Source organism: Eublepharis macularius, chromosome 9, assembly GCF_028583425.1.
Source record: "Eublepharis macularius isolate TG4126 chromosome 9, MPM_Emac_v1.0, whole genome shotgun sequence".
NCBI classification, from domain to species: Eukaryota; Metazoa; Chordata; class Lepidosauria; order Squamata; family Eublepharidae; genus Eublepharis; species Eublepharis macularius.
The window spans coordinates 61,702,210-61,728,052 of record NC_072798.1 but is presented as its reverse complement, the minus strand read 5'-3'; the positions used below and the strand labels follow the sequence as shown (position 1 = coordinate 61,728,052).

Genomic DNA, 25,843 nt, shown 5'->3' with positions numbered 1-25,843 from the left:
TGAACTACTCTGACTGTGAAAAAGTTTTTCCTAATATCCAGCCTGTACCTTTGTGCATGTAGTTTTAGCCCATTGCTTCGCATCCTACCTTCTGCTGCCAACTGGAACAGCTCTTTGCCCTCCTCCAAATGACAGCCTTTCAAATATTTAAAGAGAGCAATCATGTCCCCCCTCAACCTCCTCTTCTCCAAACTAAACATTCCCAAGGCCCTCAGCCTTTCCTCGTAGGGCTCAGTCTCCAGACCCCTGATCATTCTTGTCGCTCTCCTCTGCACCCTCTTGATTTTGTCCACATCCTTTTTGAAGTGAGGCCTCCAGAACTGCACACAAAACTCCAGGTGTGGCCTGACCAAGGCAGTATAGAGAGGGGCTATGACCTCCTGCGATTTCGATGCTATGGCCCCTTTGATACAACCCAAGATTGAATTAGCCTTTTTTGCCACCGCATCACACTGACTGCTCAAATTCAGTTTACAGTCCACTCTTACCCCAAGATCCCTTTCACATATACTACTGCTCAGAAGTGTATCCCCCATCCAGTATTTGTGCTTCCCATTTTTGTGGCCCAGATGTAACACTGTGCACTTGTCTTTGTTGAATTGCATCCTATTCACAGCTGCCCACTTCTCCAGAGTATTCAGGTCTTGTTGAATTTTAATTCTATCTTCTTGGGTGTTTGCTGCCGCTCCCAATTTAGTATCATCAGCAAATTTAATGAGCAGCCCTTCCACTCCTTCATCCAGATCATTGATAAAAATATTGAAAAGTACCGGGCCCAAAACCGAGCCCTGCGGCACCCCACTGGACACCTCCCTCCAATCTGATGAAACACCGTTGACCACCAGTCTTTGAGTGAGGTCCTCCAGCCAGTTCCCTATCCACCGAACTGTCCTATAGTCTACTCCACAGTCTTCCAGTTTGCCCATCAGAATGTCATGGGGGACCTTATCAAAAGCTTTACTGAAATCCAGATAAATCACGTCAACAGAGTTCCCCCGATCCAGTAAGCTGGTCACTCGATCAAAGAAGGAAACCAGGTTGGTCTGGCAAGATCTGTTAGGAACAAAACCATGCTGACTTCCCCGGATCACTGAGTGGTCCTTCAGATGCTTACAGATTGATCCCTTTAAAATCTGTTCTAATATCTTCCCAGCAACAGAAGTCAGACTGACTGGGCTGTAGTTTCCCGGGTCATCCTTCCTCCCTTTCTTAAAGATTGGGATAACATTCGCTCTTCTCCAATCTTGTGGCACATCCCCAGTCCTCCAGGAGGCCTTGAAGATGATGGACAGGGGTTCTGCAAGTTCTCTGGAAAGTTCTTTCAGCACTCTTGGATGCACCCCATCCGGCCCAGGGGATTTGTATTCATCCAGTGCAGCCAGATGCCTCTCCACAACCTCTCTGTCAATGTCAATTAGCCACTCAGGTGTCGTGCCACATTTTCTACTATCTCTAGATGTGCCTGAGTTCTTCAGGGAGAAAACAGAGGCAAAAAAGTCATTAAGCCTGTCTGCTTTTTCTCTGTCCTGCATCAGAGTTTCTCCATCTATTCCCAACAGTGGTCTAATTGCCTCTTTTACCTTGCGTTTGCTTCTCACATATCTGTAGAAGTTTTTCTTATTGTAGCGAGCCCTCCTGGCCATACCCAGCTCGTACTGAGCTTTGGCCTCTCTGATGGCTGATCTGCAGTACCTAATAACCCTCATATACTCCTCTTTAGAGGTCTGTCCTTCTCTCCATTTCCTGAACATTTCCTTTTTCTCCCTTAGCTTATTCTGGAGCTCTCTGTGCATCCACATCGGTTTCTTGGAGCCCTTACCATGTTTCCGTCTTGCTGGGGTAGTGAGGGCTTGAGCTTGCAAAAGCTCGTGTTTGAGAATGGCCCACCCTTCACTCGCTCCTTTCCTTTCCAGCACACTCCCCCAGACCGCAAGTGTTTTTGGTGGGAAATCACTGCACAGGCACTCTGGGAGGAGGGCAGCCCCTCTTAGAGGAGAAAAGGCTGTAAAATCCTCTAGTTGGCAGGCCTGTGCATGTGCAGTCCCATGGGTACCTGCACAGAAGACCTCAATGAACTACAGTTAGAGGTAAATGCATCTCTGTTTTTCTTTCCTTTTTCCTTTTTTCCTTTTTCTCAATCGTCTTGTCTTATTTCAGGTTTTTATCTTCCTACTCTACCAGATGTTACTTCAGTGGCAATTTTTTTTCATTCACTGCAAAAAAAAATCCTTCTTTTACTAACTGAGGAGAAAGTGGCAGTGTGTGTTGTTGTGATTATCTGAAGCACGGTCAACAGACACTTTAGGGGCCATGTAACATTTTCGGCCATTTCTTCAGATTAAACTGTTTCAGGGGCTACTGAGTTTTGTTCACTCAGATGCAAACCATAATTGTTATCAATACTAGGATTTGTTTGTTCTAAAGCTGAAAAATCATCAGTGAAGTATTCCTGCCGGTTTTGCTTTAACTCTCTATCTTACAGAGGCTTTTTTTTAAAAAAAAAAATCTTATACTAAACATTGTGCACTGGAATCTGGGCATATCCAGATTTTGCTTCCCACTTCTGTGGAGAGTGGGGTTTGATACGCTTTCTGTCCTTGAATGTCTATGTTAGTAGAACAGAACAGAAAAGACTATGACAAAAGCAATTGCTGGTGAGTGATTTTCCTTTTCATCCATAAAATACGGAGTGTCAAATGCTTTAGCAGTCACTACCTCACTCAAAGCTGAGAAAGCATTTCCTAGGGCTCCGTGGCCTTCTCCCTTTCTCTCACTTTATAAAAGTTTGGCTAAGCTGACAACTTTATTGGATGAGTCAAGGCAGACTATATTAGTGATGGCAGTTACACTGAATTCTCTTCCTTCTCTCATGGTTAGGGTATTTTAGGAAAGGGCTCCTTTGTTTTTTCCGTAGTTGTCTCTCTTTTTAAAAAAAAATCACAAGAGCCAGTTTGGTGTAGTGGTTAAGAGTGGTTAAGACTCTAATCTGGAGAGCCGGGTTTGATTCCCCACTTCTCTGCTTGAAGCCAGCTGGGTGACCTTGGGTCAGGAGCAGCTTCTCGGAGCTGTCTCAGCCCCAATCACCTCACAGGGTGATTGTTGTGAGGGTAATAATAACACACTTTGTAAACAGCTCTGAGTGGGTGTCAAGTAGACCTGAAAGGCAATATAGAAATCAAATGTTAAAATCAAATGTTATAATGTCATGTTATTAAAAGTCATTATCATAGTTGCTGAAGATATGTGGTAAAGGCATTTTATTAGAAGTTTACATGCAGAATTCCAGTACTGATGTAGATATACTTCATCTTTCCTTAAATGAACCAAAGCAATTCATCACAGTATAGCATTTCATGCTTTAAGATTATTCAGTCATTTCTCTTGGAAACTGAAACTAACTTAACACTGAAATATCTGCATCCTTTTCCTTTTAAACCTTGTTCTGAACAAGATTGTTTGAGCGTAAAAATAATATTAATGGGAAGTCATTAAACTAAAACTTAATTAAACTAAATGCTTGTGGTGTCTCAAAGTACATAGCCTTAGGCCCTGATGATTGGTCTCTATTGCCTATCTCCTTCATGGATAGGAAATAAAAAATGAAGGCTGGGATTAAGCTTGTGCATATCTTTGACTTAAAACTGCCCACCAAAGCATTTGTCTCTTTCGGTAAAAATATTCTGACACGTTGTGAGACTCAGAAAAATATTAAATGTTCTAGAATTAGACTTTTAAAACATGTACTGTCTTGATTTATTTCATTATTATTTTGGCATCTTAGAGCTACAGCCTACTTGATACTTCTGTCCTAACATAAATACCATACTGTCTCAGCATGGAAAGCATTTTCTCACTTTTCAAAAATACACTTTCATCTCTCTCTCCTCAGTTAAGGCCTGCAAATAAACTAAAAAGGAAACTTTTAATTAATACCACATGGGGTGTAACATTTTCTCCTAGTAACTGTGCGCCGGAATAAGTTTCTAGTGTTATTTTTTCTGTTTTCAGAAAACTTTCTTTGTGAACTTAAGAAGAAATCCATTTACATCTGAATATGACAGGGATACAGGTAAACATAGATTGCTGGACAAATGAGAATACTTTTGTATTTTTAACTGATTTTTTGAGGGGAGGGGAGAAATCCTAGAAACTCCTGTCATGAGTATTTAAATTTCAAAGCTCAGTATTTATTACTAGCAACCAAACCCATTGTGCTCAATAAAATGACCTCTGGAGGGCCACACAGCCACACCAGGCCTTCTTGCCATGGCGGCAGCCTCCTCGGGGCCTCCGAAACAAGCCTTGTCACCAATGACTCACTTTTTATCCCTGCAGAGGAGCCTGCGAGTGCGCCTGCCTGGGGATAAAAAGTGAGTCATTGCGGATGAGAATATGGTTTGCTTTTTATATAGTAGGATAGTTTTTCCTTGTTTCTTTTTATATTTTAGTTGCTGGTGGACTTTATCTTCCCCATCAAGTCTTACAGATCTCAATCTGTAGCCAATCCAAATACATAGTTGCTTCCAGTAGTGCCTTGTCTCTGGTTTGTGGGAGGGGTTACATTTCTGACATCATGCTCAGACTTTGGAAGTGCTTGGAAACATTTAAGTTTTTGTGAATTCTGAGCACTACAAAAGCCCAGTATGTCTGCAATGAGGAACCTTCCCATAATGCAGTCTAAAAGGGCTGGGTTTTATACCTGCAGTTTCACTTGACTTCAGAAATATCAGTGAAAAGGTTCATTGCCTTTGAGAGTGTGCAAAGCCTTTTGTGAGGTTAGAGACAACACCCTGCCATGCCTCATTTTGTCCTTGCCACAACATTTCTTCCCTTCACTAGTTTAAAAGGTATATTCACAGTTCCATGAATGCTAAGCACTGTGTTTATAATCCAGTTAACCTGAAATACATTTCAGTATTAATAAAAGGATGATTTAATAATTGACGATAAGAAGAATTTTTGCTTGCTGCTAATGCTTCATTGTATCCTACCACTTCACTCAGCTAAGTCTGAAAACTTCCTCTGGACAAAGCGGCCTTGTGCTAGAGGAAGGGCCTGTTATATCAGAGGCAGGTTTTTTGAAATTGGTGGAAGGCTTCAAATGTGGCAGAGCAGTAAGATATACAATCCCCCCCCCCCCCATTTACATTGTATGTTAGTTGGGAAATGGCCATTTTAAACTGAAATTAATGTTTCTGGACATAAAGCTGTTTAATTCAGAAAATAAATACAGATTTTTTTTCCTGTTTCTGTGAACATCTCATTACTGGTATCTAATTACTGTATTTACTACAGATGCCTATAGATTCAAATTTCCTTATATTAAAATATAGGGGGGTGTATGAAAGTGAAAACATTTGAATATCCATAATGTTGGTCGGTATAAAACCATCACAGGAAGTGAGTCTTCAAAAACTTCATTTAAGTGGGAGAAAAACGGCCAGTGTCATTAAAGGAACACACTGATTGACTGACCCTCTTCATTGAAGTGAATAGATATGAGCTTTTGGATATGGTGGGGAGCTTTGTGTATGTACATTGGAACAGTTGTAGCAGATAGCTAAAATGGGGTGAATTTCCTTAGGGTAAAAGGATACCAATTAGGTAATGGAGATAGCAAGTCAGGAAAGTGTTTGGATAGAGAGAACATTATGAATTACCCTCAGATAAAATGAGTAGTATGATAGCCATATGGTTGGCATGCTGGTCAGTTGGCTGGTCAAATATTGCCAATCATCTAGACTTCCCATGAAATATTCCATTGTACTGTATTTGTTGGCAAGGGCAAGAGAGAGGGCAAAGCAGAATTGCAAAGGCGCTTCCCCTGCTGAGGTTTGTATCTGCAGGCATCTGCAAACAGGAAGGTCAAGCCTTCTGCCTACTCAACTCAAACACTTTTAAAAATGGCCTTTTCTTTTTAATAGTTCTATGAGTTTGATTAATTTTTTTTCCAATTTTGAAATTATAAACAGACTAGGTAAAGGTAAAGATAGTCCCCTGTGAGAGCACAAAGTCATTACTGACCCATAAGGGGACGTCATATCATGATGTTTTCTCGGCAGACTTTTTATGAGGTGGTTTGCCATTGCCTTCCCCAGTCATCTACACTTTACCCCCAGGAAACTGGGTACTCATTTTACCAACCTTGGAAGGATGGAAGGCTGACTCAACCTTGAGCTGGCTACCTGAACCTGGCTTCTGCCAGGATCAAACTCAGGTCGTGAACAGAGCTTGGCATTGTAATAATTTGTTATGGCTATTTAAAAATTAATTTGCTTTTCCCACAATAATAGCTAACTCATTTCTTTTTGTCATAGGTATACATATCAGATGTGTTCTTTCTTAAAATATTTATGTTGTTATTAATGAATTTAATGCTTTAAAATAATCTCTGTGGGAGGGTGTTGTTTCAACAGTGGTGAGACCACTCCTTAAGAAGAAACTTGAATGCCCCACATAGTAACTGTTAAATTTCCATTCTTGGGCCAGGTACTCAAGAGGGTGGTGGTTCAGACAGCCTTAGAACAGATGGATTAGACCCATTTTAAGTATGGATTAGGAACTGAGTTTGGAATGGAAATGGCATTGGTCTTCTTTATTAGGAGAATTACAGCTGGACTGTGTCCCTGTTGACTTTTCTGGGCCGCTCAGCAGCTTTCAGGACCATCAGCCATGGAATCCTGGGTAGCCTGGTTGGGTTGAGAGTGGGAGAACTGTGCTTGGGTGGTTCTGCACGTACTTGACTTGGAGATTCCAGAAGTGGTGCTGGGGAATGCTGCTCAGCCCCATGGCATGCCATGGGGTTCCACAGGGTTCCATATAACAAAATCAACACCTGCCTATATATGTGCTTTCTCTGTGGTTTTCCCCACCATATGGAATGGCTTACCTGAGGTGGTCAGGAAAGTTCTCACTCTCCTGGCTATCCGCAAACTATACAAAACTTGAATTATTCAGGAGGGTTTTCTACCCGGGTTATAAGGCTGTCATAAGTAGAGATGGGCACAAAATGAAATACAAACCAAAATTTGTCACGTATCTGGCTGGTTCATGGTTCGCAAACCAGCAGTTCATCAGAGACCATTTCTGACAAACCAGGACGAACTTTAGACTGGTTTGTTTGGTTAATTTTCGATTCATCATTGCAGACAGCTTAGCGCCGATCAATCAGTTTCCTAGGCAACTGGAGATGAGCTTTCTGCAGTAGAGGTGTGCACCTGGCCACTTTTCAGCTGATGGGGGGGGGATACCCCATGAGCTGAAAAAAGTGCTGGCGATTGAAAGGAGCACCAGTTCTCTTGTGTGCAAGAAAAGTGTTGCTACTTCCAAATGCTGGCTGGAACTTTAAAGCGTTTCAGTATCTGTTCTGATTCCCATGTTTGCAGAAGTTTGCTTATTCCCTACTGGCTTTAAAAGTCAGGAAAGGGCTAAATGGCTGGTTTCCCTGTCCTCTTTTGAGGCATGCACACTGTCTCTTCTTTTTTTCCAAAGGCAAGAAAGTGTAGCAATGTTGTAACATTGTAGCATTGCAACATTGTAACATTACCGCACTTTCCTCCTGGCTTTAAAAGCCAGGAAAGGATTAAATAGCTGCTTTTCCCTCCCCCCAAGTCATGTGTCAGGCTTTGCAAAGAGGAAAAAAACCCAGCATTTTGCACAGCCCTTTGGAAACAAAGTGGCAGAGAAGCTGCAAACCAGGGCATGTTCGTGAAAGTTTGTGGTTCGTGAAATGTGACAAACCATGGGCTTCACGGTTCATTTTTTCCGGGTTCGTACCCATCTCTAGTCCTAACTGTTGTTCATTATTGTACTTTGCCCAGTGAATCTCCTAGGTGTTAATTATATTTCACTTGCACTGTGTAATCGACCTTGGATCTCAGTGAGAAAGGCGGACTATAAATGATGATAATGATGATGATGATGATGATGATGATGATGATGATGATGATGATACAAACACATAAAAATGTAAACAGATAAATTTCACTGAGGGGGGAGTTTCACAGTTTTGGCGCCATGACTGAGAAGTCCTTTTCCTGGGTTGCCACATATGTAGCCTCAGTTGGAGAAGGCATCTGTAGCAGGGCCTCTGAAGATGACTGGAGTGGTCAGCTAGGTTCATATGGGCATAAATGATCCTTCAGGTATGCTGGTTGCAAGTTGCACAGGGCTTTAAATTCAAGGATACCTTGCATTGGGGTCCAGAAGTAAATTGGAAGCTGGTGTACCAACTGTAGCTTCTAGACAGTCTTCAAGGGCATCCTCATGAACAATGCATTGCAGTAATCTAATCTAGATGTTACTAGGGTATGCACTACAGTGGCAAAATCTTTTCTATCCAGAAACAGCTGGAGCTGGTATGACATTCCCTTGTCCTTAAACAACAGAAATTACACCAGAGGCATTTTTAAAATTCTCTAAATAACTAGTTTATTTACTTTAGAGAGAAAAGGTTAGGTGAAATCAGGGATTAAAAATGCATAGGCTTCAATTCTTAGGCTCTTCACAGATATTTAAAGGCTTATGTTTTGAGACTTTGGTTCTCTTGTTTTCCTCCAAACACTCTAGTATACTTTTGTTTAGTATTCCTATCTCTTCTGGAGTTAGGAATGCTGGTATCCACTTTCTAGTACCCCAGTCCCCTTCTCTTCAAATGCCAGTTCAGTCATTAACTGAATCTGAAGGTTTTAAATCACACCCAACCAGGGATCTCTCCACTCTTCAGAGCTACCTCCCTGTTTGACTGGGTAGGAAAACATCTCCTCTCCTTAGGAGAGCTACCCCTTTCTTTGGCCAGTTCGGAAGTTTTCATCTACTTTCCAACCCTCCTTGCCAACTTTCCCCAGTTCTCCCTGTCCTCTGTTAGACTCCATCTCCCAACTCCTCACACTCAAATCCCTCTCTCTGCTAGGACTGAAAACAGACCTCTTTCCAGCTCATGCTACCCAATCAGATCCCTTGGAGTAGTCTGCCACTCAAAGCTCTCTGGTTCTGTGAGGGATTAACCCTTAACAGTCCTGAAGCTGTGTGTGTACAGCACTTCCAGGTTTTGTAAAACATGCAGTCTCACTGCTGGCTTACCAGCCAAAGATGGTTCACTGCTGCCACCTGTTTATCTAACAGGAAGCCTTGTTTCAGCACCCCCAATCTATGAAGCTACTCTTAGGGGGAATGCAACACCATCCAGAACAGCAGATATCCCAGTTCCTGGGTCAGACTTTCCTCCCACCAGTTAGCATCTCTGTTTTGTTGGTATGAAATTTCAGCTTGTTAGCCCTCATCCATCCCAAAACTACCTCTAGGCACCTGTCCAAGGTTTCCACAGCCTCTCTTGGATTTACTGAGAGATAGAAAAGCAATTCCTAGCATCTCATTCTTAAAACTACCTTTGAGATAGGACTGAAATCACTGCAAAGTGCCTCCCAGTCCCAACCCTGAAAGGCAATCCAGAAGGATACCATGATAAATGGTACTGAAAGCCACTGAGAGGTCCAGGTGAATTAACAAGGTTGACCTTGATCAATATTTGACCAGTCAACTCATGTTAAAAGAAGTAATTTAACAATGGCATTTAACTGTTTGTATACCCTTCTTTATTTCCCCTCTTTGTATGCTTTACATTGCAGTATCCATCACATGATAAGGATGAAACCTGCATACTTTTGTAACAATTCTGTTGCCATTAATGTTAATGAAGTCCATCATAATTCCTTAGTGTACCAAGATGGCTGAAGTTCAGACAGTGGCTCAGTTCACAGAATAGTTGGAAATTAATTTTCAACTGATTGACAGAAATGGTTTCCTATTTTCTGTAACTGGTCTATCAGTGGTCCTCTGAGATCTAGTGTTAGTGTAGTAGTTAGAGAATCCAAGAATGACTTAGGAGACCTAGGTTTCCATCTTCACTGAGTCATGAAGCTTTCTATGTGACCTTTAGACAGTCACACACTCTCTCAGACTACCTCACAAGGTTATTGTGAAGATACAATGGAGAGTGGAGAAGCATGCATGCCAACCTAAGCACTTCGGATGAAGGGTGACCTTGTAAATTGTTGTGAAGGAGGATGGCCAAAAGTGCTTAGTAATAATGAATCTTTGAAACATATTGGCCAAAGGCACTATTTTTTCTCTTTTGTAAATCAGTTCTTCCTTCAGATTGCCAAATATAATATCACGCATGCATATAATTTGGGCAGAAATTATAGCCTTTTCTATTGCTAATGTCTGGTAAAAATTATCCATTTGAGAAAAGATGTAGCCAAGCATTTTATTGGGAATATGATTTACAAAATAGAATGACCTTATTAAATATTATTCACACAGGTATCTTAATCTGTGAACCATATGAATGGCTGTCCCAGAACAAAGACATTCCTTTAATACTCAGCCCTTTGATCTCGTGTGTATGCTAATTATCAGTGATGACTTACTTCATGCTGTTCCTTTGTTCTGTTGTTGGAAGAAATACAGTTTCTCTTCCACTCTTAAAATCTTTTGTCCTCCAGTTTTGAAAACTATTTTTCATACAGCTGGTTCAAGTATTGCATTGTTGACATGCTAACTATCTGAAGTCTTTATTTATGTCTCAGTAGCCATTATAGGAGGCAGTGACTCCCAAATTACATTATCCTTACCATGATATATATGTATATAATAAACTTTGCTGCAGCTTGAGAAAAGGAAGAAATGGATTACTTCAAAAAGATCAGACATAGAAATTGACTAAGCTTGTTGGAAACATTTTTGAACAATTTGTAATTTCTAATAAAAAATAGGTGCCCTGACCTGGATAAACCAGGTGAGCCTGATCTCATCAGATCTCAGAAGCTAAACAGGATTGGCCTTGATTAGTAATTGGATGGGAGACCTCCAATGAAGACCCGGGTTGCAGAGGCAGGCAATGGCAAACCACCCTGTTATCTCTTACCATGAAAACCCCATCAGGGGTCGCCATAAGTCAACTCTGACTTCAGAGTTATCTCTACCACCACTTTTAAAAAATAGGCAGAAAATAGAAATAGTGTTCAAGAATAGGTGTACTGGTTGAGAGCCAAGAAATATTCATATGTATGAAAAACTTATAATCACTATTTTTACATAGACGTTGTTAAAGTAAAAAGTAGCAAGAATGAACTAACAGTTTTGCCTACATTTTAAGAAGACGTTCCTAGTATAGATGACCTTGTATGGTGTTGAAGTTACAAGATAATTAGTTAGCCAAGAATATGGAACAATTAGCTGTTGTTAGGAGATTATTTTAAAAGCCTATAAATGTGAGAAGCTGTGTTGACCAAGAGCATCTTCTCAGAAGAGGCTCCTTGCTTATGACCTTATCTTTTGGTTAAGATACTTTTATGGACACATGTAGTTGCTCTCCTTTGATTATCTATGTAGCAGTAACAGATGGTATGGTTTTCTATGGATTTAACTAATGTTAAGAATGTTGAATAATTTATGTTTTGGCAAAGGCTTAGAGTAGAAGTAGAGATTCTCATAGTACTTGTGTACTGTACCTGTAATGGACTTGGAAAAAAGTTACTGAAGTGTACCTCTGATATAGGAAAGCTAACTAGATGCCTAGGGCTTTTTAAGTGCACGCTTGTAATTGAATCAGAGCTGACTAGAGTTATTCAGAACAGTGGGACTCTTACTGAAGCCATTATGTGAGATGAGAGGGGAAGGGGAAGATGTTGGTAGATGGAGGTGGCTGGCTGGAAATTAAATACAGAGGAGATGACAGGAAAGAATGCTACTAGCTTAGAGAGGCTGTGGTGGTCCCAAGTAGAACCAGATGTCAGCAACTGGAAACCAGGCAGTGCTTTCTTGCCTTGCCTGCTGTTACCCTCCCCCCCGCCCCGCAATCCCACTTCTTCAGCTGGCATTGCTGCCCTGTCTCTTCTAGCTCCCAGAACTGAGCCATTGCCTGAGAGTCCATTGCTGGGCAGGCATTCCATTGGTGGTGCTTAAGTCCTCAATGAGCTAACAGTGGAACCACTAGCAAGAAGTGGGTGAGAGAGAGCAAAGTCCTGGACTAAAACGCCGAAAGGTGTGACACATGCCAGAAGTGATGATGGCTGTTGGAAGAAGCTTGAAGATGTAAGATTGGAAAGTGGGATTTCCTATCATATTTATCTCTTCTCTCTTACTCTCTCCTTGTCGTATTTAGAACATTCCCCTTCCTTCTTACACTTTCCTCCACAATTTCAATCTCCTCTTTCTCTGCTTTTGCAGCTATTCTTCTTCCTTTTTATATTCTTGCTTTCCTCTGTGAACTTATGGAGATGTGATGGGTGGGGCCTGTTGCTCTATTAAAATGAAAGGAGGGGTTGGTATTTGAATGCTGGACGCCAGGCTCCTTTCTCTCCCTGCTGCTGAATGAGGATCACAGTTGCCACTGAAGCATTTATTTATGTATTTATTTTAAAACATTTCTATGACACTTTTCCCAAATAGGGCCCACAAGGTGGCAACCAGATAAACATTAAAAAATGTAAAACACTAATACAGCATGTAAAGTATTACAAAATTTGATTTAAAAACATGTAAACGTATGGACACAACACAACTAGGAAGGGCAGCCAATAAGAGTTAGTGTGGGAACTGCAAATGAAACAAAAAAGTCTTCACCCGCTGGTGGAAGACAATGACAGAGGGAGGCAGATGTATCTTCCTGGGAGCAGCGCTGGATCTAGGCTCCTGGGCGCCCGGGGCAAACCTTGCCCAGGTGCTCCACACGTGCACAGCGTGTGCGCGCTCCCGGTGCTGCATGTTGATGTCACTTTTGTGACGTCATCATGCAGGGCGGGAGCCACGCCTGCCTGTGCGGCAAGCCAGCTGCTCCAGCGCCCGGTGAGCTGTGGAACTGGCGGCAGCGCGGGCACGCGCTGGGGCAGCTGGCTGGCTGGCTGGCTTGCCATGCGCGCAGGACCTCCCAGCCCTGCGCTCAGCCACCTGCGTGGCAAACCAGCTGCTCCAGTGCACGCTCTTGCTGCCGCCAGCTCACCAGGTGCTGGGGTGGCCGGCTTGCCGTGCGGCCAGCTGAGCGCAGGACTAGGAGGCCCTCCGCACAGTTCGTGTGCCCCACTGCCCTGTGCCGCCTGCGCGGCAAGCTGGCCGCCCTAGCGCACGGTGAGCCGTGGAGCTGGCGGCGGAGAGGGCGTGCACTGGGGTAGCTGGCTTGCCGCACTGGTGGCTGAGCGCAGGGCTGGGAGGTCCTGCGTGTGTGGCAAGCCAGCCAGCTGCCCCATCGGCGGGGCTGGCAAGGGTCTCCCAACCCTGCGCTCAGCCTCCTGTGCAGCTGGCAGCCATGCCTGGCGCCCCCTCTTTGGCGGCGCCAGGGGCAGGCTACCCCCCCCTGCCCCCCTCGATCCCCCCCCTCAATCCGGCCCTGCCTGAGAGGGAGCTGCAACTTTTGGCACCATGATCAAGATGGTCTTCTTGTGTTGCCACCTGTCTAATAGGTGGGGCACCTGAAACAGGAACTTCAAAGATTCCTGGAGCAAGAAGATTAGGTTCATATGAGAGAAGGTGGTCTATGAAGGTATGCTGGCTCCAAGCCATGTAGGGGCTTTAAAAGTCAATACCTGAATTTAAAGGTCAACCTTGAATTGAGCCCAGAAACAAAGTGAGAGCCACTATAGGCAGAACAAGTTTGAAGTGATATGATCCCTATGATCCACTCCAGTCAACATTCTGGCTACCGTATTCTGTACCAATTGTAGCTTCCAGACAGTCCTCAAAGGCAGTCCAACATAGAGCACGTTGCAGCAATCTCATCTAGATGTTACCTAATCATGCACTACAGTGGCTAGATCCACACACCCCAGGAAGGGCTGCAGCTGGCTCACCAGATGAAGCTGTTGAATGAGTTGGGGAGTAGATTTGTAGAATGCTGGCTTTGTATTATGTTGAACCCATCCACAATATCCATTAATAACCCCATCCTTTAATCTCAGAGGATGAGCTGTGTGATACTTATGGACAAATAAGTACACTGTTCAGTAGTTTAAATACATAATCATCTCTAGAAATGTTTCTTATACTCTGGCATATTTTCACAGAGAAGCTAATTTCCAGATGGATCAGCAATGGTGTAGCTTTTTGGTTGACTTACAATATAATATAAAGTAACATACTGATAACCTGAATGTTCCCATATGTGGAATTACGTTAAGAAGCTACTAATGACATATTTTATCTCTCTATTATATCTCTGAAGAGTGATATATTTATAGTTGAATGTCAGTTCAGAAGTATGTGCAATATAAATAAACATGGAATTATATAATTTTATGTGGGTATATTTAATAAGACTTAACTAGCACTTCTAACACATCTTGTATATGTATGCATGATTTGAAAAATTGAGATAATGATGCTCATCTCTTTGGAGGCAGATGCATTGGCAAAAAAAATACTACTACTTTCTGAAACACACTTTATTCCCTTAAATTCTTGAAATTACAGATTCTCTGGTGCTCTAGGATAAGGCAGTCACAACCAAAGGAAAGAAGCTTTTTTCTGGAGGCAGGCATTATGTCAGTCTATGGAGAAACAGGATACGTTGGAGCTGACTCCCACCCCTTGCAACAAGAAATCCAAGTTCTCTTGAGTCAAGGTTCTTTAATGAGATATCATAGCTTCAGCATATATATGTCCATAGGTTACACAGAGGCAATTAAAAGCATCTGGCTGTACACAGGTCTCTTGTTGAGAATGACGTATGGAATGCTTGTTACAAAGTTTCAGTCCCTCTCTGTACGCCCCCCACCCTCGGTGCCCAACCAGCTGGGTATAGTCAGTGGGAGAGTGGGAAGTAACTGTCCCAAGGCCGCTGTGGTGAGCCATCTTAGATAAGAGTGCAGTCTTCCCAGGAGCTGAAAAACTAGACACACACACACAGAAGATGATTGCAAAACTCACAAAGATGGAGAGACTATGGGCAACAGACCTGACACGTTAACTTTTTTGATGACTTCTAGTGGATGGGAGTTCTTCCTCAGTTTGCTGGTTTAGGCCCTGTCTAGCAGATGGTGATCATTAACCATGCTCATTAAAGAAGGCAGGAGCCCTTTCACCACTTCCTTTTCTGTTTCCAACTCCCCACCCTCTCTGCCTTATTTGAGGGTATTTCGGGGGGAGGGGGATGCTCTTCCAGTTTTTGCCAGGACCCAGGATTGGGTAATCCATTAGAGGCAACCCCCATCCCTCCAAGGTTCTCATCCCAGGAGGGAAGGAAGGCCATAGGGACTTTGGCCAGGGAGCAGGACCACCTGTCATGCTGAGAGGCTAGGCACTTGTACAAGCTGGCAGGATGCGCCTGGTGGGTGCAATGGCTTACAAATGGTCAGGCAATCTGAGGCAACACACGAATAAGGCAGTCCATGAATGAGTCCAACAGTCCGAATTTAAGCACTGGCAAAGCAGTCCTGTAATCAGCAGACAAGTGTAAAGTCAGGAGTTAAGCCGAGGTCGTAAACTGAGAGTTGAATCCAAGGAAGAGCAAAGTACAAGGAAGGATCGAAGGCTTAGGTCACAGGAAGTGGCGAGCTAGGTTGCTTCCTTTTATTCTCTGCTCTGGGTAAGAGGTTAAGGTGCAGATGTTTCCTCTGTGCCTGATTGCAGCACCTCGCTCTCGGAGCTCAGTCCTGCCCTGCGCTGGGCTTGCAATCGTGCGCTCTGGCATCTTTCCCAAACTACTGCCCTTGCCCATTTCCTTCGACTTGAGGCTGGTTTGGGAGGCTCAGTCATCCTTGACGATGGGGTCTCCTGTACTTCACACAAGCCCTCACCCCCAACAGCTTCTGTAGAGGACCGTGGCTGCATTGCTTGCTGCTCTGTTGGCAGCTCAACTGGCACGGCGGCTGACTGCTGCCAGCTCCTCCGATGCAGAGGCTGGCTTTGCCAGCTCCTTGAGCTCCTCATCCTCTGAATGGCAAGGTATTGGGCCGCGGCAGAGCCATGACACCACCACTCCTCTAGCAAGGAAAAACCAGTGCCTGATTTATCAGATGAGAATGCTCACTCTGGATTAAATGAGAGATGTAAGATCAGCGCCTCCATTAGCACATCACTAGTAAGCATCCAACACAGAGGGAACAAATGCAAGTGTTAGAAGCAGAAACGGGTCCCATTCTGATTCCAGTTTGCTAGGGGGCATGTAGAGAGGAGAGGCATGCCCAGTCCTTCAGGCACACCAGTCTTCTTCCATCAGCCAAGAGCTCTAGAGATTCCTACAGGCGCAGGTCCCTTAGTGGATCCAGATTTTGAAATCTTAGAACAGTCTGATTTCTTCTCATCTGGGGAGTTGGAGGAAGGGGAGCTTTCTGAGGAAAAGAAACGTGCTGATGACCATGCAAACACATCTCTTTATGCAGGAGATTTTTCCTTAATTGCTTTCCAAACTTCTCTGTATCCTGGAGATTCCATGCAGCAAGATGGAGCAGGAGAAACCAGACACAGCTCAATTTGCTGGATTGGTTAGAGCCTTTCCTCATGCAGGGGCTTCTCCTATAAGTCTTTCCCATTGGTTTTCAACATCCTCAAGATGGAAGCCAGATTATTTCCCATTTCTGTTTGCCAGAGCGATCTATCACTGGGACTTGGATCTCTCTGCTACCAAAAAGACCAAAGCTCTCTACTAAAGAACTGAAAGATGATTTAAACAAAATGGCTCTGACAGCAGCAATCACAGCAGATATCTCCCTAGATGCCATCCAGCTGTAGGTCAGGTAAATAGATTCAGGTTGATGGCTTCTGATGTCACAGTGTGTCATAATAAATGGCTGCATGGCTGGGAAAGTGGGCCTTGCCTCCCAGGGCCAAGAAGTTAGGTGTCAACCTTTTCATTGATCCCATAAACAAATATCTGCTGGAGGACAGATTCAGCAGGCATTGCTGAATTGCAGAAGGAGGGCAAGACAAAGGAGATGCAACTTCAGACCCAATGGATGAGATCTTTCAGACCTAAGGGCAAATGACAGTAATCCAAGTCATGCAGGAGTTTCAATAGGTTCTCCTCTCAGCCTAGAGAGGGAAGAAAGAAAAAATCTTCACAAAAATGCTTGTATCCCTGGTGGACCTGTTGTGCACCAGGGGTTGTTAGTCTTCCCATAACTGGACAATATTCTTATCAGGTCCCTCTCCTTCCACTAGGGGCTGGTTGATGTGGAAGAGACCATTGCTTGCTTTCAGACCCACAGCTTTGTAATCAACATGAAGAAAAAGTGCCTGCTCTCTTCCCAGCACATTCTCCACCTGGAGTTATTTCTGGTCCAAGAGATCATACAGAAATCCCAAGACAACATTCTAACCCTGGCTAGTCTCCTGTGCATCCTAGTGTCCTGCCAAGATGTGGTACCATGGGCTTGGCTTTATGCCTGTTCATTGAAGCATTCCCTGCTATTCTTCTAGAACAAGATAGCACAGCATCATCAGCAGTCCATTCCTCTTCCAAACCAATTTCTCTGGAATCTCAGGTGGTGGACATCTGAGGACAAGTTTCAACAGGAATCTCCCCAAAGGGAACCACCCAGAACCTTGATTACTAGATCAAAAAGAGTCCAGTAGCACCTTTAAGACTAACCAATTCTATTGTAGCATAAGCTTTCGAGAATCAAGTTCTCTTCGTCAGATGCATGATACAGTCTCTGTATCATGCATCTAACAAAGAGAACTTGATTCTCGAAAGCTTATGCTACAATAAAATTGGTTAGTCTTAAAGGTGCTACTGGACTCTTTTTGATTTTGCTACCACAGACTAACACGGCTAACTCCTCTGCATCTATTGATTACTAGAGACACCAATCTTCATAGATGGAGGGGGCTCATTCAGTGGAGAGAGTCTTCCAAGGGATATGGTCCGAGGCACAAGCAAAACGGAGCATTAGTTGCCAGCTTAGTGCGTTACCTTGGCATTCTCACCTTCCAAGACTCGTTGGCAGGAAAGCACATGGTAATTCACACAGAGACAATATGAGAGCAAAAGCCTACATAAACCACCAAGGGGGCACTATTAGATATTGAGCCTTATGCTCAAGTGATTTCAGCCGGGCAGTGGTTTTAGCTCATGAGAGTAACTTTATTGCAAGAGAACTCTGTTGTGGCTCCTGGAGGAGCCAGATATATACACCTCAAACTACACCCCCTTTCAGTAACCCCCCAATAAGAACTCAGGCACTAGGATCCTTCATTTGCATGCACTAAACTAAAGGTAACATGTTTACAAGGGAGCAATTGGCTCATAATCCAGAGGAACGATTGGCTGCTGCTAACTCTAATTCTCAATAGGATTGGATACCTGAGGAGCCCTGTTTTACTCAAAGCTATCCCAATACATAACAGGCACCAAATCAACGTCCCTAAATTTGGACGTAGTTCAAATCTTAAATTGGTTGGAGAACCATCTAGCAGTCCTTGTGGTGGGGTCACTCAACATCGTAACATATTGGCTCTCTGGAAGAAAACTGGAGAAGACACAGTGGAAGCTGAACACGAAGTATTTTCATTTCATGTGCCAGAGGTTTGGAAAGGTGCACTTAGATCTTTTCACATTGGCAAAGAACTCTCAGATTCCCAGTTTTTTTCTCAAGGAACAAATGCCCACAAGCAATGGAAATAGGTTCTCTAAACTTTCAGAGGCCAGAGTAGCTACTATATATATTTGCTCCAGTGCAGTAGAACTGGATCTCAAAGCAGAAGTGGTCCTGATTGCATTGTTCTGGCCTCACATGGTTCCAGGATCTGATTTGGAAGTCCCCCCAGACCTCTTGGCAAGTCCTAAACAAGAGGGACCTTCTGTCTCAGGGTACCATACTTCATCCTCAACAGGACCTGCTAAAGCTAACAGCCTGGAGGCTGAGGGGGACCAGTTTTGAGAAATACAATATTCAGTCATTAAGAGCTTAGCTGCCACCAATAGAATATATAATAATACCTGGCAAGTCTTCTGGTCCTGGTGTGGGAAGAATGCTGTTGCCCCCCTCAGGGCTCAAGTTGGGGATATTTGGATTTTCTCCAAGTTGGACTAGACGTTTTAAGCACCTGTACTCTCTGATTGCAGGTGGTAGTCATTTCTGCAATAGTTGTGCACAAATAAGGACAAGGTTTCTTTTCCTATCCCCACATCAAAAGGTTTCTCCAAGGGGCAGCTCTGCTGAATGCTCTCAGTTGCCCCCCCTCTGGAACACAGTTCTCAAATCACTCTCTAGGGTGCCTTTTGAGCCTGTGGCCTCAACGTCTATTAAAGGAACTCAAGTCTTTTTATTGGGAATGACTTCAGCCCATAGAATTTCTGAGCTTCAGACTTCTATTCCCAGAACCAATTCCTATTTCCAGAAATTGGAGGACATTGTACTGCCTTTCTTTGGCCCTAATCCCAAACATCAGCAGGAATGGAGGTGGCATTGTTTGGATGTCAAGAAGGCTTTGAGTTTTTATATTGATAGGATTAAGGCTGATAGGAAGTCTGACTCCCTGTTTATCTCCTTCAAAAAGTTCTCCATAACTTTCCTGGGTTTCAGTGTCCAGCCTGGGAAGGTGTATAAGAAGTTATATTGCTCTGTCCTGTAAAGCTAGAGAGTTGGAACTCCTAGCAAGGGTTACAGCTTATTCACTTAGGGGAACAACTGCTACAGCTGCTTCTACAGCATGCAGGGTATTTCCTTCTTTAGAGGTAGTAGGCAGCTATATGGAAGTTGGTGTGTATCTTCATGTGGCACTACCACATGTCAAGGAGGTGAGACCTTCACTAACCTCTGACAGCTTAGATTTCAAGTGGCCTACCCTGGAGCTTTTACACATCCTATTGGTTGTGATTGCCCCTCCCTGGACCACTGGAGAGTTGAAAGTTTGTTCACTTACCATGAATTTCTTTCTTGGTGGTCATAGTGTAGAGCAGCCAGTCCCTCTCTACTGTCAGAGGGAGAATTTTGGATCATGGCCTTTTGTTGTTTCTTGTCTTCTTAACTGTTTCAACTGAATAGTTGGCTGTTGGAGTTAATATGTTTTTTGTAATTATTGGGAATTACACAGGTTTTGACCAATCTGGGAAACTGAGGGAGAGGCACTCCCACTAGGAGTCATCAAAAATAATAATGATCCTAACTCCCTCCAGGGAGTAGATTATTCCTGTTGTTTTTGATTATCCCACCACAGAACCACCAAGTAGGGATCCATTTTCCTGGTGGGGGAAGGGGCTCTCTCACTCCTAGCCTCTGTTCCATGCCACCTCTCACCTGTCCAGCGGGGGGGGGGGGAAGGAATGGGAACAGGCTCAGGAACCCCACAGCACTCTCCAGAACACTTCCACATCACACCAGTAACAACATTATTCCCAGTCTAGCATTGGGGGATGATTTTTTATCAAATCAGCCCCCTGGTGCGACATGTCACTCTGGGATTGTAAGTACTCCTGTTATGGCCTTCCCTTCCTAGGGACCTGGCAACCCTACCACCAAAAAAAGAACTTTATGGTAAGTGAACAAACTTTCCATTTCCCTTGCTTGTTTCTGGAAGAAAATGGAACATCTATACACTGACTTTGTAAAGTTTTGTATTCCCTCCAATCATCTTTGCTAAGAACGAGATTCATATGTTCATGTGCCATTATTCTGTTACCTTGTTTTTATGATGTAATGCTGCTGCTCCAAAGATCTGTGGAAAGTCGGATTATGTAGAGGACCTCTATGAAGAATTATTTTACTACTCACACATGCTACTTCCTCATATATCTGCTTGATACCAATATACATTTGTGCCTCTTCTAAGCAACGTGTGAAGTTCTCGCCTTCACCTTTTCCCCCATGAATCTGAATGTGTGTGTGTTTTGTTGTATTGCAGGAGAAGCAGAGATTTCTGACTGATGTCTTGCATGAAGTCATGCTTCTTGATGGCCTCGCCAGTTCCCATCCAGTGTCACAGGAAGTGCAACAAGCCACAGACATTGACAGGGTGTTCGACTGGATTGCCTATAAAAAGGTGGGAATAATTTTTTTTAAAGGTTTATGACTATTAGATTTTTCAGCTGTGCATTATCTTTATCACCTGTTGTTCACACAGTTTTGATATATCCCAAATGCATGATCACTATAATTTGACCTCCTCCTCAGCAAGAAACAGACACTTCATGGCAAAATCCCATCTATTCATTATTCTCTTTTGCTTATTCAAGGTGAGTGAAAAGCAAGAGTGGAAAGAGTGTGGTTCACCATCCCGTTTATAAACAGGTCTTGGTCAGTTCAGCTATCTGCCTTATGTTGAGTACAGATATAATATTTCCCACATAATAAATGACTCTATGTAATTTATAAATACTCGATAAAAAATAGGATTTTATGTGGGATGATGGGGGGGGGGTGTTCATTGTGTATTTCACTGATCTTACCATTGCAAATTTACTTGCTCTGATTGAACTTCAAAGGTTACCTTAACAAAAAGCACAAAAGATTCAATGCCTTTCTGCTTATTTAATTAATAAGTAACTGATTTTGTTAACAACAATTCATTTCATCTAGTGTTAATAGAGATAATTAATCTTCATTAAGCAATTTAAAAAATTAGTATTTTTCATTTGCATTGAAATGAAACTATGCTTATTAGTATAAATGCCATTTGGAAAAAAGCAGATCATACTCTGTTATCGGATATATTTGTGAAAGACACTTTGTGATTTTCATTCTGGGGCTTCAGACCTGATCCATTAGAGTCAATATTTTCTTTCCAGCTACGATGTTCCACAGGGTTCTCACATCTTGGTTCTTTTTTCCATCTTGGGGATCAGTATGTTTCCCCTGATGTTCTTTTCTTGCTTGAGTTATCTGTAGCTCTTGCTCTATAGGACCTTATTATGATGCATCTTTTGATCTTCAGCCGTTTCCCTGCGCACTTCTCTTTCCTCTCAGACTTCAATTGTCTTTCTGTCCCACTTGTTTCTAAGCACCATGCAAAGATTTCCCCAGCTACCATTACAGCACTGTTCTGTTGGTCCAACTTTTCTGAATTTGTCCTTCTCTTCTTGTAAGTAAAATGTCACAAACTTCCTTTACATCATACAGGTCAACTGGTTGCTACATTAATTCCCAAACAGGCAACATAATCACAAGTTTTTGTCCTATTTGGACTGATTATATCTATGTGCATAGTAATGTCAGGTTTTTGTTGTTTCACAATGACTTGATACACAGGATGAAAATATAAAATTTGACTTATATGTGAATGAAAGCCATATTAATTTTTTGACGTTATGGTTGCCAAGACGGACCTGGACAAATTTATATAAAAATTCACTTAGAAAGATTCTTTTTTGAGATATTATAGCCACTATCTAGTACATATTTAAAAATAATTGGCCATATAGCCAGTTTCTAAGGATTAGAAGTAATTGCACTAGTATACAGGATTTCCACAAAGAAACTAAATTCCTAGAACAAATTTAGCAATTCCATTTATAATTAGGAGGCAACTTTAAACTTTCTTAATATGGAAGAAAAAATGTATTAAGTATGGATGAGTCTGACCTCCTTAATTTTGGCGCTGGGCTGGTGGCTGATAGGTCCAAAGAAAGTTTGTTAAGGCCTGCATTCGTTGAAAATAAGAGCTACTTCATATCTACATCTACTGAAAAAAAATTACAAGATACTAGTTTTTATCACAGTTTTCTGAAGTATGTTTGAACAGTCTAGTAGTATGCATCTGTCTAAAGTATTAAGTAGCATTTTATAGCATGTCTTTGTGAAAGTTTCCCATATTTCTGAAGCATGATGGGAGAAAAACAGTATCTGACAGTGGAGTGGGCAGCATTGGATTGAATGCCTGTGCTCCGTCACCATTTTATCACATCTAATATGTGGACAAGTGGAGGATCTTTGTAGGATATGTACAAGTACAATTTAGTTTCACCTTCTCATCTTAATACACATGTTTATATGTTTTTTTTGGTATATATGTTCTTGCTCTTCTCATAATCAAGGATGGTTCTCCCTCATTCCAATGGAATTTGCGCTGCTTGTGGGCCCCTATAATAAATAACAATATGCAACTAAAATTAGGGAACCGAATTTGTTACACAGGTGTCACTGTGAAAGGTCAGTGCTCTGCATTTCTTTTGAAAAAGGAAGTAACAGAAGAAATTAACAAAGTGTGAATGGTGAATGCATATGCAGAGTAAATTTAACAACAACAATTGCATCAATAAGGAAGTTCTGACTCTTGAAGCTCATACCCGAGAAATGTAGTTGATCTTTAAGGTGCTACTGGACCTGAATAATGGGAAGAAGAAGAATTCAGCAAAGGTTAGGAAGACAATATATGTATCTCTTTAATGAGATGCTGAATTTCATGTGGGACCCTCCCCCAGGAAAGGAGGGGGGGAAAAGCCAATTAGAAGATACTTAAAACAAGGGCTGTATCAGCATTGACATTTTAAATGTCATAGCGTTAATTTAGACATTAAGGGTGAGTCTTTGTAAAAGCTTGCCATATTTGGGAAGCAACACGGGAGAGAAGCAGTATCTGATGGTAGGATGAAATGTAGCTTGGGCAGTACCCATCATGTGGATTGAACACCAATGCTCAGTCAGTAACCATTTCCCCATATCTAATATGGAGACAAATGGAGGATCTTTGTAGGATACATACAGGTATATTTAGTTTGGTGTACTGGTTAAGAGCGCGGGACTCTAATCTGGAGAGCCAGGTTTGATTCCCCACTCCTCCACTTGAAGCCAGCTCGGAGACCTTAGGCTAGTCACAGCTCTCTGGAGCTCTGTCAGCCCCACCCACCTCACAAGGTGTTTTGTTGTGGGGGTAATAATAACATACTTTGTAAACCGCTCTGAGTGGGCATTAAGTTGTCCTGAAGAGCAGTAAGTATATAAATCGAATGTTGTTGTTGTTATAAGGACAGTTGAGAGATATAAAGCCTTTTCTATGGAATTCTCTTGAATTCATGTGAAAGACTGCTAGAAAAAAACATGGCAACATTTTCCTTCCCCCCAACAACTATCAGAAAGAAACATTTTTTAAATATTGAAACTGCCAGCAATCTTATGTTAAACCTCGCTATACAGGAACAGGAACAGTTGAAATACAGGGTGTCCACAAAACCTTTACAACTTTGAATCATGATAAATATTGAATGAAAACATGTATTGATGTGAGCCCCCGCCCCCAATCAACTCAAGGATGTCAAGTCAATATTGTAACTACAGGATAACTCAATGTCATATTCAGTCTCTTGCAAAAGATGAGGTTTTTCAGATCCCCAAAAGACATTTTTGTTGTAATAATCTTTCTGAGTTGTTTTATCATTTGAAAAAGCAATGTTATGTTAAGTAGCCCCATTCTGAAGCTGTACTTATTCTTAAAGATATCATGTGGACACCCTGTATTTAAAAGTTAGAGGTGAGCTAAAACGATAGTTGACAGTTTAACTGCGTGGAGCTATTTTAAGGTGGAAAATAAGTAGTAGAAGTTGGGATAAGCACTTAAGTGTTACCCTTATACAGTACTGTACTTGAACTGTAGCGATGGGCACATCTGTGTAAATAATTTCATCAACCTTTTGTGTTTGCCCATCCTTGAAGATTTTCTCATAAGGATGCTTAATGAAAAAATATACTATGCTTTTGTCCTTGTCAAAGGTGTCAGAACTTGTAAGAGATGTCCTAGTTTGAGGGGAGGGGGTTGCTAGTGAAATATTGTTATAAATTAAGTCCCAGCAACATTCTCTCTGGAAAGCTAAGCAGGTGGTACTTTATTGTGACTTCCATGGAAGGGAATGGAAATGTCTGTCAACTCTATTTGAAGGACATGTGTGCATTTATATTTATTTCTTGTTGAATCTCATTTTCTTTGTTGCAGTCTTAAAAAAAAACTAGACAAGCACCAACTTATAATATCCCCAAGCATGGACAGACTTCATGTAGTCAGGCAGAAGTTTTAATAGTGATAGAATGCTACCAGTTTTTAGTTAAGGAATGTGTATTTTTTCCTATTCCAAGGACTACTCAGGATGGCTTGCAACAATAAAATAAACCCAAATGCCAAAATATGAACCAAATAAAAGAATTACCCAAGCCTCTGAATTAAAAAACAAGCCTTTGGATTTAATTTTTTTTTTAAAAAAATAAAGAATGTGATTAATGTACATATGGAAGTTTTTAAAATAAGACAATCTCAGTCTAATTCTTCTGTTTTTTTTAATATTAGAACACAAAATTTCTATATTCCCGTACAGCCTCATAATAAAAATAACATTTTTTAAAAATCTGAAAATCCTAAAGACCTCAACAGACAAAATCAGTTTTCAGTCCCCCAAGTGCCTGCTTAAGAGATGGCACACACTGAACTGCCAAGGGGAAGGACTTCCATAGCATGGAACCTGCAGTGGCAAAGGTTTCTCAGTAGTGGATATGGTCTTTCAGGTACTTCAGACTTGAGGTCAAAATCAACACTTTAAATGAGCTCTTTTTAGGATCTGTCTATATTGTGAAGTCTCTTGGTAAGATGTTTTGAGAAGGGGGGCAGATATCTTCACAGCACAAGATTGGAAGAAGGGGAAAAAAGGAAGTAGCTGATAGTAGTGGGTTTGTGTCAGGCCAGACAAAACATTGTACAGTCCATATGTTGAAGAACATTAGTTCATACAAAATGCTGATAAATTTGGCAATATATGTAGAGTACTAGTAAAGACTTAAATAATAGTAATGAATATTTAAGATACTTTAAACAGTGCCTCTGTATTCTTACAATATCCCTGCTGAGTAGGCCAGCATAAGTATATTATACCTTTCATGCTCATACTTTAAAGCGTGTCTGTACCTGTTTCGCATCCCATGTTTACAGA

General features: G+C 42.1%; 1 protein-coding gene across 1 annotated transcript in view; it reads left to right on the top strand.

The window, feature by feature from the left end:
* The window catches only part of TRHDE (thyrotropin releasing hormone degrading enzyme), a 362,232-nt gene that overhangs the window by 184,172 nt on the left and 152,217 nt on the right, over positions 1-25,843 (top strand). The window contains exon 6 of the mRNA XM_054989042.1: positions 20,839-20,976. Within this exon, the coding sequence (XP_054845017.1) occupies positions 20,839-20,976 (138 nt within the window). The remainder of the gene's footprint in view (positions 1-20,838; positions 20,977-25,843) is intronic.